Genomic DNA, 12,413 nt, shown 5'->3' with positions numbered 1-12,413 from the left:
CACACACACAATATACACCACACACCAAAGCTGATAGTTTTTTGCCCTCAAGTGACACAATGGGATTGTTTTTGCCAATCTAATCTCCAAAGGGCTTCAATCTGATCTTTTAGCATCAGATTCATGTCAGTCCTGAATCCGATTGGAATCCGATCTTTTCAAATGTGACTTCAGTGTAAACGCAATGTGACCACAATGTGAGTTTTTCGTCAGCTTGTGGCGAGCTACGTCACTCGTGTGCGTCAGAAAGACTGAGTCGCCGGCGGAAATGTTCAGTGCATCACTGGTCAATAGTGCACAGATAATAGGCTCTATGTTCAAATACAGTGGCGGGCCTTCAGTGATGTCCGACTTCAGTGATTTCCTCTCAAAGTAGCATCATTTATGTCCGCACATGACCATTGCTGGAGAAATACTCTCCAGGAACACATTTACCTACTACTGAGAATTGAAGCAACTCAACAGTGTACAAAACTGGTTATTTCCTGGTGCATTTAAAAATCTATCAAGAAAAATGTTTATCAGTTTGAACATCAAATATGTTGTCTTTGTAGCATATTCAACTGAATATGGCTTGAAAAGGATTTGCAAATCATTGTATTCTGTTTATATTTACATCTAACACAATTTCCCAACTCATATGGAAACGGGGTTTGTATTCATAAAGTGGTGACCCTCGCCTCATCCTTGTTTGTGAATGACTGAGCCTTTCATGAAAACTACTTTTATACGCAATCATGGCACTTTCTCAGTTTTTTTGCCACTTGTGCCAGCTTTTTTGAAAAATATTGGAGGCATCAAATTCCAAATGAGCTAATAATTGCAAAAAATAACATTCTCAGTTTGCACTGTAAGTACCTTGTTTTTGCAGTCGTTTCTGGGTCGCAGGCGTTTCTGGGTGTTGTTGATAAATGGCTATGGATTGAAATGAATATGGGTTGAAAATGATTTGCAAATCATTGTATTCAGTTTTTATTTACGATTTACACAAAATGGCAACTTCACTGGTTTTTGGTTTTGTGCAAATACAACTATTTTGCAGCGTTGTTTCAGAGTCAGTTTTTAAAGGACATGTATGTATAATCAATGCTGTGTCAATGCTGGGATGAAGCCCCTGCTTGAAGATAGTTTGACAATACATGTTGCGTAGAAGCACGTTATTATAAGTACAGCACTGGAAACTCTATAAATGTAATTGTTTCTTAAAGTTAAAAACTGAATTCAAAATATGTTCATTAGCTGTGAGATGGATTGTTCTCATGTGTGACTTTACATAAGGTTTAGTGTCTTGTGGAAGCAGACCGACTATGTGTGATGTGTTTTCCCACCAGAAGAACAGCTCCAGAAGGTCAAAGCTTCCGTTCATCCAGAGATGAGACAGATGTGGCAATCAAGAAGAAACAAGACTTGACCAAATGCAAAGAAGGAGACGTTTCGGACGGGGATTATGATAATGTAAGAAAAGACATTCACATATTTTTTGCTTATTTAGCCTTTAAATTACTATCAAATGTTTGCCTGTTTTATAGGATGATAAACTGGAGTATTGAACAGTATCAATATGTCCCATCAATGACATGACACCAATCCAGGAGTGAAAAAACACATCAGAAACTGCTGTTGTAAATGTGTCCACTAGATGTCGCAATAGCAATTCTTTGGAGATGATGCTACATATGTAAAAATAAAAAATAAACCACATGATGTTAGTGCACCAGTCAAGGAAAATGAGCAAGCTACTTAAATAACATCCCATAATTTGATTTTGATATTATTCTTTAATCTTGATAGACTGAAAATTAACACCGGTGAGTTGACTGATGAACTTTGTCAGATGATTTATTCAGAACGTCTAAATAACGACTGTAGATTCCTAATGAAGCCTTAGCTTGATGCTCCTCTACTTTCTTCTGCTCCCGCTTGCTGCGGCAACAACAAACAAAACTCCAGACGCTCCTCTTCGTTTTGTATAGTTTACTTGTCAAATTAATTCTTCAAAAACGTAAAACGATAACGATGTGGGAACAAATGAATGGCAAAATAAAGCGACTTTGTTACAGTAAGAAAGAGTTAAAAAAAGTAAGAGTCAGGTAAAAAAACTGTGTGGCTCGATACCCCCATACCTGACTGCCATTACCCACAATACCGACCACCCCCACGACCCTGAAAGGGACAAGCGGTATAAAAATGAATAGATGGATGGATGTTAGGTATTTCCTTTTGCATTTCTGTAGAAATAATGTTATATTCCCAAATAAACAATGCATTTTACTGTCACCATAAACCCCGATGTAAACCTTGGTCAGTGCATTTGGTTTTTAATGAAGTGTTTCTTTTTGCAGATGCTTCTGCCAGACTCTGTGTACATTGACACAACGGAAACAAGCATTGTCGAGAAGTATGTGATTCTTTATTCTTTATTGTGATAAGCTGTTGATTGAGAAGAACAATACTGTATGTGCTTTCATGTAGGAGTCTCCAATAAGACCAGAAAAACACTCAAGATTTGTCGCTCGTCACTTTTTTTTTTATTGAGTGATCTGGATAATTGCTAAGTTGGCAACACTAATCTCTCATCCTGCTATGTGTTCTTATTCTCTGGCAGAGCAGGTGCATATCAGATGTGCTAAGCAGAGTTATTACACAATGCCATCTTCTGTACGGAGTTGTAATGGCAGGCTGCTTTTACAGACAGTCCATTAAAATGTGTTTTTGGGCATAGCCAGGAGCACCAAATCAAACTGTGGCGGTCCAAATAAATGTAAAGTTTGGGAAACACTGAATACACTTAATAATAAGGTGAACGATACTGATAGTTTTTGCGTAACATTAGTTAATATACAATACCCAAAACCAGTGAAGTTGGCACTTTGTGTAAATCGTAAATAAAAACAGAATTGATTTGCAAATCCTTTTCAACCCATATTAATTTCAACCTATAGCCATTTATCAACAACACCCACAAATGCCAACAGCTTCACTGGGCCTGAGCTCATCTAAGATGGACTGATGCAAAGTGGAAAAGGGATCTGTGGTCTGACGAGTCCACATTTAAAATTGTTTTTGGAGACTGTGGGTGTCGTGTCCTCAGTACTAAAGAGAACCAGAAACATTCAGACTGTTCTAGATGCAAAGTTGAAAAGCCAGCATCTGTGATGGTATGGGGGTGTATTAGTGCCCAATACATGGGTAACTTACACATGTGTGATGGTATGGGGGTGTATTAGTGCCCAAGGCATGGGTAACTTACACATGTGTGATGGTATGGGGGTGTATTAGTGCCCAAGACATGGGTAACTTACACATGTGTGATGGTATGGGGGTGTATTAGTGCCCAAGACATGGGTAACTTACACATCTGTGATGGTATGGGGGTGTATTAGTGCCCAAGGCATGGGTAACTTACACATGTGTGATGGTATGGGGGTGTATTAGTGCCCAAGGCATGGGTAACTTACACATGTGTGATGGTATGGGGGTGTATTAGTGCCCAAGGCATGGGTAACTTACACATGTGTGATGGTATGGGGGTGTATTAGTGCCCAAGGCATGGGTAACTTACACATGTGTGATGGTATGGGGGTGTATTAGTGCCCAAGACATGGGTAACTTACACATGTGTGATGGTATGGGGGTGTATTAGTGCCCAAGACATGGGTAACTTAGACATGTGTGATGGTATGGGGGTGTATTAGTGCCCAAGACATGGGTAACTTACACATGTGTGATGGTATGGGGGTGTATTAGTGCCCAAGGCATGGGTAACTTACACATGTGTGATGGTATGGGGGTGTATTAGTGCCCAAGGTATGGGTAACTTACACATGTGTGATGGTATGGGGGTGTATTAGTGCCCAAGGCATGGGTAACTTACACATGTGTGATGGTATGGGGGTGTATTAGTGCCCAAGGCATGGGTAACTTACACATGTGTGATGGTATGGGGGTGTATTAGTGCCCAAGGCATGGGTAACTTACACATGTGTGATGGTATGGGGGTGTATTAGTGCCCAAGGCATGGGTAACTTACACATGTGTGATGGTATGGGGGTGTATTAGTGCCCAAGACATGGGTAACTTACACATGTGTGATGGTATGGGGGTGTATTAGTGCCCAAGACATGGGTAACTTACACATGTGTGATGGTATGGGGGTGTATTAGTGCCCAAGGCATGGGTAACTTACACATGTGTGATGGTATGGGGGTGTATTAGTGCCCAAGGCATAGGTAACTTACACATGTGTGATGGTATGGGGGTGTATTAGTGCCCAAGACATGGGTAACTTACACATGTGTGATGGTATGGGGTTGTATTAGTGCCCAAGACATGGGTAACTTACACATGTGTGATGGTATGGGGGTGTATTAGTGCCCAAGACATGGGTAACTTACACATGTGTGATGGTATGGGGGTGTATTAGTGCCCAAGACATGGGTAACTTACACATGTGTGATGGTATGGGGGTGTATTAGTGCCCAAGGCATGGGTAACTTACACATGTGTGATGGTATGGGGGTGTATTAGTGGCCAAGGCATGGGTAACTTACACATGTGTGATGGTATGGGGGTGTATTAGTGCCCAAGGCATGGGTAACTTACACATGTGTGATGGTATGGGGGTGTATTAGTGCCCAAGACATGGGTAACTTACACATGTGTGATGGTATGGGGGTGTATTAGTGCCCAAGGCATGGGTAACTTACACATGTGTGATGGTATGGGGGTGTATTAGTGCCCAAGACATGGGTAACTTAGACATGTGTGATGGTATGGGGGTGTATTAGTGCCCAAGACATGGGTAACTTACACATGTGTGATGGTATGGGGGTGTATTAGTGCCCAAGGCATGGGTAACTTACACATGTGTGATGGTATGGGGGTGTATTAGTGCCCAAGGCATGGGTAACTTACACATGTGTGATGGTATGGGGGTGTATTAGTGCCCAAGGCATGGGTAACTTACACATATGTGATGGTATGGGGGTGTATTAGTGCCCAAGGCATGGGTAACTTACACATGTGTGATGGTATGGGGGTGTATTAGTGCCCAAGGCATGGGTAACTTACACATGTGTGATGGTATGGGGGTGTATTAGTGCCCAAGACATGGGTAACTTACACATGTGTGATGGTATGGGGGTGTATTAGTGCCCAAGACATGGGTAACTTACACATGTGTGATGGTATGGGGGTGTATTAGTGCCCAAGACATGGGTAACTTACACATGTGTGATGGTATGGGGGTGTATTAGTGCCCAAGGCATGGGTAACTTACACATGTGTGATGGTATGGGGGTGTATTAGTGCCCAAGGCATAGGTAACTTACACATGTGTGATGGTATGGGGGTGTATTAGTGCCCAAGACATGGGTAACTTACACATGTGTGATGGTATGGGGTTGTATTAGTGCCCAAGACATGGGTAACTTACACATGTGTGATGGTATGGGGGTGTATTAGTGCCCAAGACATGGGTAACTTACACATGTGTGATGGTATGGGGGTGTATTAGTGCCCAAGACATGGGTAACTTACACATGTGTGATGGTATGGGGGTGTATTAGTGCCCAAGGCATGGGTAACTTACACATGTGTGATGGTATGGGGGTGTATTAGTGGCCAAGGCATGGGTAACTTACACATGTGTGATGGTATGGGGGTGTATTAGTGCCCAAGGCATAGGTAACTTACACATGTGTGATGGTATGGGGGTGTATTAGTGCCCAAGACATGGGTAACTTACACATGTGTGATGGTATGGGGGTGTATTAGTGCCCAAGACATGGGTAACTTAGACATGTGTGATGGTATGGGGGTGTATTAGTGCCCAAGACATGGGTAACTTACACATGTGTGATGGTATGGGGGTGTATTAGTGCCCAAGGCATGGGTAACTTACACATGTGTGATGGTATGGGGGTGTATTAGTGCCCAAGACATGGGTAACTTACACATGTGTGATGGTATGGGGGTGTATTAGTGCCCAAGGCATGGGTAACTTACACATGTGTGATGGTATGGGGGTGTATTAGTGCCCAAGGCATGGGTAACTTACACATGTGTGATGGTATGGGGGTGTATTAGTGCCCAAGGCATGGGTAACTTACACATGTGTGATGGTATGGGGGTGTATTAGTGCCCAAGACATGGGTAACTTACACATGTGTGATGGTATGGGGGTGTATTAGTGCCCAAGACATGGGTAACTTACACATGTGTGATGGTATGGGGGTGTATTAGTGCCCAAGACATGGGTAACTTACACATGTGTGATGGTATGGGGGTGTATTAGTGCCCAAGGCATGGGTAACTTACACATGTGTGATGGTATGGGGGTGTATTAGTGCCCAAGGCATAGGTAACTTACACATGTGTGATGGTATGGGGGTGTATTAGTGCCCAAGACATGGGTAACTTACACATGTGTGATGGTATGGGGTTGTATTAGTGCCCAAGACATGGGTAACTTACACATGTGTGATGGTATGGGGGTGTATTAGTGCCCAAGACATGGGTAACTTACACATGTGTGATGGTATGGGGGTGTATTAGTGCCCAAGACATGGGTAACTTACACATGTGTGATGGTATGGGGGTGTATTAGTGCCCAAGGCATGGGTAACTTACACATGTGTGATGGTATGGGGGTGTATTAGTGGCCAAGGCATGGGTAACTTACACATGTGTGATGGTATGGGGGTGTATTAGTGCCCAAGGCATAGGTAACTTACACATGTGTGATGGTATGGGGGTGTATTAGTGCCCAAGACATGGGTAACTTACACATGTGTGATGGTATGGGGGTGTATTAGTGCCCAAGACATGGGTAACTTACACATGTGTGATGGTATGGGGGTGTATTAGTGCCCAAGACATGGGTAACTTACACATGTGTGATGGTATGGGGGTGTATTAGTGCCCAAGGCATGGGTAACTTACACATGTGTGATGGTATGGGGGTGTATTAGTGGCCAAGGCATGGGTAACTTACACATGTGTGATGGTATGGGGGTGTATTAGTGCCCAAGACATGGGTAACTTACACATGTGTGATGGTATGGGGGTGTATTAGTGCCCAAGGCATGGGTAACTTACACATGTGTGATGGTATGGGGGTGTATTAGTGCCCAAGGCATGGGTAACTTACACATGTGTGATGGTATGGGGGTGTATTAGTGCCCAAGACATGGGTAACTTACACATGTGTGATGGTATGGGGGTGTATTAGTGCCCAAGGCATGGGTAACTTACACATGTGTGATGGTATGGGGGTGTATTAGTGCCCAAGGCATAGGTAACTTACACATGTGTGATGGTATGGGGGTGTATTAGTGCCCAAGACATGGGTAACTTACACATGTGTGATGGTATGGGGGTGTATTAGTGCCCAAGACATGGGTAACTTACACATGTGTGATGGTATGGGGGTGTATTAGTGCCCAAGATATGGGTAACTTACACATGTGTGATGGTATGGGGGTGTATTAGTGCCCAAGGCATGGGTAACTTACACATGTGTGATGGTATGGGGGTGTATTAGTGGCCAAGGCATGGGTAACTTACACATGTGTGATGGTATGGGGGTGTATTAGTGCCCAAGGCATGGGTAACTTACACATCTGTGATGGTATGGGGGTGTATTAGTGCCCAAGGCATAGGTAACTTACACATGTGTGATGGTATGGGGGTGTATTAGTGCCCAAGACATGGGTAACTTACACATGTGTGATGGTATGGGGGTGTATTAGTGAACAAGACATGGGTAACTTACACATGTGTGATGGTATGGGGGTGTATTAGTGCCCAAGACATGGGTAACTTACACATGTGTGATGGTATGGGGGTGTATTAGTGCCCAAGACATGGGTAACTTACACATGTGTGATGGTATGGGGGTGTATTAGTGCCCAAGGCATGGGTAACTTACACATGTGTGATGGTATGGGGGTGTATTAGTGCCCAAGGCATAGGTAACTTACACATGTGTGATGGTATGGGGGTGTATTAGTGCCCAAGGCATGGGTAACTTACACATGTGGGATGGTATGGGGGTGTATTAGTGCCCAAGGCATGGGTAACTTACACATGTGTGATGGTATGGGGGTGCATTAGTGCCCAAGGCATGGGTAACTTACACATCTGTGAAGGCACCATTAATACTGAAAGGTCCATACAGCTTTTGGAGCAACATATGTTGTCATCCAAGCAACGTTATCATGGACGCCCCTGCTTATTTCAGCAAGACAATGCCAGGCCAAGCATTACAACAGCGTGGCTTCATAGTAAAAGAGTGTGGGTACTAGACTGGCCTGCCTGTAATCCAGACCAGTCTCCCATTGAAAATGTGTGACGCAAAAATGAAGCCTAAAATACCACAAGAGAAACCCGGACTGTTGAACGACTGAAGCTCTACATAAAACAAGAATGGGAAAGAATTCCACCTGAAAATATACAAAAATTGGTCTCCTCAATTCCCAAATGTTTACTGAGTGTAAACGTGGTAAAAAGGTCCTTGTGCCAACTTTTTTGCAATGTGTTGATGCCATGAAATTCTAAGTTAATGATTATTTTGCAAAAACGATGTAGAAACATTAAGTATCTTGTCTTTGCAGTCTCTTCAATTGAATATAAGTTGAAAAGGATTTGCAAATCATTGTATTCTGTTTTTATTTAGCATTTACACAACTTCACTGGTTGTGGGTTTTGTAGTTAGATAATCACAAGTAGTAGACAATTACTCAAAAGTTGTATTTACTGTCATTTTCGGGCTATGGAGAGCACCAATATTCAAGCCGTACCCACCAAATTTTGAAAGAAAGAAATATTTTTACTACGACTGTTAAGTGATCATTTTTTTAATTAGATTAATTACACTCCTGAACTGTGATTAATAATGAGGCGACTGTTAGAAAGTGGCTTGAAGATGGTCTGTAAAACATAATCCATGCAACATTTTGTCAAAAGAACCATCATCACATGTCATGTAGACCACAAGGAAGTGTTTTACATTGAAGAAAAAAATCATAATATGACGTCTTTAATGCGCCTTATAATCTGGGCCGCCTTTTGTATGAAAATAGACGCACTCATCAGCAGTGCATCTTATAATCCGGTGCGCCCTATGGTCCAGAGAATATGGTACATGATTAATGTGATATTTTAAGACATTTTTTTTTATGTGGTTAATTTTTTTTCACTTCCACAGAAAAAAACTTTGTTGACATTTGTTCCATGTGCTGCAGGTTATTTAAGGAGTGCTCCAACCTTCCACAAGATGGCCTTTATGGAATCAGAAACTCAGGAACCAAAGCCTCAAAGGTATAAAAAAAAAAAAATGTTTTAAAGTTTAAGCTAAAAAAGAAAACTCCCCCAAAATATTGAATGCTATGTGAAATATTGCCCATGTCCATGTTTTGCCAGTAGTTTCCAGATTGCGATGATGTACTTGTGTAACAGACTGTGTTGTGCAGGTGCTGGTGGTCTGGGACGTGGCCATCAGCAAAGCCAGAAACTACCGACTGTTTGAAGAGGTACACAAAACAAAAAGTGACTTTTTTTATCAATACAAAATAGCAACATAGAATTGTTTCATGGTGAACTATTGACTGTGTAGTGAGATTAGAGGTTGACTGGAAGTCTTTCAACAGGGTGAGCGGGTGTATCTGGACTCAGAGGTGACCTTTCCCAGTCTGTCCTCCATGGTGGAACACTACTACAACCATCCTCTGCCTCACCATGGCTCCCTTTGCCTGCAGAGACCATACTCCTGAACACTAAGGACGGCCCATACCACAAATGTTGGTACTGATTGCAGGCCTCCTAGAGACAGGGCCGGTATCGCCAATACCAAATACTTGAAAACCTCTCCATTTGATTTGCCTTTCATGTTTTTAATCATGAATATAATGAGAATAAGAAAGAGGGCAAAGATTTTAGGCCCACAATTATTGATGAAATATGTAAATAATTTGTTTAGCGATATGTAAATACACTATAAGACAATGTAATATAACAAATATTATTTGTATTTTAAATGTATGTATATATTAAAACATTTACATAGATTATTTATTTATAATTTGGCAACGTCTCTGTCGCTTTCACTCATTTGCTGCTTTTCCACTAAGGCAGGGGTAGGCAACCCAGAATGTTGAAAGAGCCATTTTGGAGCCAAATAACACAAGGATGATGTCAAGCAGCATTCATACAAAACACGTTCATCATCATCATCATCATCAGCCGTTGTCAGTCCACTGCTGGATGAAAGCCTCAGCATGTTTCTGCCATAGTGGAAGATCTCTAGCTGCTCCCGGCCACTGCACTCTTCCCCAATATTTGTTTATTTCACCTCACCATCTCACTCTCTATCTTCCTCTATTTCTGCTGCCATCCATGGTCTCCATGATGTCATGAGGGAAGTCCATCTAGTATCTCTTCTCCTACTGATATGTCCAGCCCACTTCCACTTATTTAATTTGATAGTTCTCATAATGTCTTGGACTTGCGTTTGTTTTCTCACCCATTCATTTGTTTTTCTGTCTTTATATGTGATCCCGAGCATATTTCTTTCCAGGTTGTGTTGTGCTGCTGCTATTTTCTTTTCCATTTTATTTGACAATGCCCAGGTTTCAGCTCCACATGTCATGGTTGGTAACACACATTGATTAAAGACCTTTCTTTTTAGGCTTAACAGTATTTCTCCTCTCATGATGTTGCTCAGTTTTCCATGTTGGCAGCAGCCCAATCTGATTCTCCTCCATATCTCCTGTTCTTGACTCTTTTCTTTCAGGCTAAGTCTCTGCCCCAGATGGATGTATTCATTAACTTCATCAATTTCATTTCCATTAACAGTCACAGGTCCATGAGGTACCATAGAATTTGCCATGACTTTAGTTTTCTTCATATTCATTTTCCATCCACAACATTTGCTGGCATTTGCAAGGTCTTTAAGCATGTCTTCCACTTCACTAAGTTGCTCTCCCAAGACAACAATGTCATCTGCAAACCTCAGATGATTACATTTGTCTCCGTTGATATCAACTCCTTTATCCTCCCACTCCAGAGAGCGGAATATGCCTTCCAAACAAGCTGTAAACAGTTTGGGCGAATTTGTATCACTTTGTCGGACACCCTACTTTATGTGGATTTTCTCGCTTGGTTTGTGCATCGCATTTTTGTTTTTTTGTTTTGCACAAACCAAAACACATTAAACTTTCATATTAAGGTGGGGGCTGCAAAATAAGGTCTTGTGTGTCTGAGACCCCTGTTCTACAGCAATGATGCAATTCACCCAGTATGCAGTAGAACTACAAAGTACACATTCTATACCAGGGGTCAGCAACCTTCACTATCAAAAAAAGAAAATTAAAACATTAAACAACCTATTAACCTTTTAAAATTTTAAAATCATTGTATTTATATAATTCTTTTATAGGTAAAGCAATCTGTCCATGCAGGTTTAAACTCAATTATTTCCGTGATTTTTTTTTTTAATGTACTCAAAGTTGGCGTACCCCCTTTTCCTTGCCTTCCTCGCACTCGTCTAATCACTAGTCAGCCTGTACACAATCACGGCTTCACAGACAATCACAATGCACATTCCCACCTTGGGGGTCCATGGAATAGTCGACGATTCAATTCGGAGGAGTTTGATTCGACTATCAACCTCGCAAGCGAATCTTTGGACATTGAACCCCCTGCTCCGTCCAAGTGAGGGAGGGGATTTAAGTACCCTAGGGCAGTGGTCCCCAACCTTTTTGTAGCTGTGAACCGGTCAACGCTTGAACATTTGTGGGGGAGGGGTATTAGTATAGTACCACGATACTAATGAATCATATTCGGTACCATACCGCCTCTGAAAAGTACTGGTCTGCCACACCCTAAGATTTTGTGGTAAAATAAAGCCAATTATGCGTTTTTTTCTAGCCCCCTTTTATTTAGAAAAGTATCAAAATAATATTGTTATCAGGACAACACTAATCGCTAAAATATCATACAAAAGCGCAGATTCCAACCGTTGAAATATGTTGTATAGTTGAAGACTTCCGGCCGTTAGAAAACATGAGTGCACATCATAATGGCAGCTACACTTTTCATCCTAAACATCTAAACAAATTATTGGACACGATTGGAAAAACCGCATGCGGCCCCCAGGCCTTAGTTTGCCCAGGTCTGGTCTAAGTCTTAGCGTATGTTTCCTGCGGTAAGTTTTATGTTCCTTAGCCTGTCCTGCTCTTGGCACGCTTTCCTTTTGTTTACTTCCTGTCTTATGTCCTGTGTAGTTAGATTAATAATAAATATGTTCCTACCTGCTACCTTTTTGTCTGATTGCATCCCGGGAGAACAATCCTCGCAGTAAGTTGCAAAAACTCCTCGTTGTGACAGGTTGGAATCTGTGCTTTTGCATATGT

General features: G+C 41.9%; 1 protein-coding gene across 1 annotated transcript in view; it reads left to right on the top strand.

The window, feature by feature from the left end:
* Positions 1-10,085, top strand: part of sh3bp2 (SH3-domain binding protein 2) — a 61,008-nt gene extending 50,923 nt beyond the window's left edge. The window contains exons 9-13 of the mRNA XM_061877157.1: positions 1,332-1,455; positions 2,343-2,398; positions 9,246-9,321; positions 9,474-9,533; positions 9,651-10,085. Of these exons, the coding sequence (XP_061733141.1) occupies positions 1,332-1,455; positions 2,343-2,398; positions 9,246-9,321; positions 9,474-9,533; positions 9,651-9,773 (439 nt within the window). The 3' untranslated portion in view covers positions 9,774-10,085. The remainder of the gene's footprint in view (positions 1-1,331; positions 1,456-2,342; positions 2,399-9,245; positions 9,322-9,473; positions 9,534-9,650) is intronic.
* The last annotated feature ends 2,328 nt before the right edge of the window (positions 10,086-12,413 follow it).

The sequence above is a fragment of the Nerophis ophidion genome, linkage group LG17 (assembly GCF_033978795.1).
Source record: "Nerophis ophidion isolate RoL-2023_Sa linkage group LG17, RoL_Noph_v1.0, whole genome shotgun sequence".
NCBI classification, from domain to species: domain Eukaryota; kingdom Metazoa; phylum Chordata; class Actinopteri; order Syngnathiformes; family Syngnathidae; genus Nerophis; species Nerophis ophidion.
The sequence above is the reverse complement of the archived record's forward strand: the minus strand, read 5'-3'. Positions and strand labels throughout refer to the sequence as shown.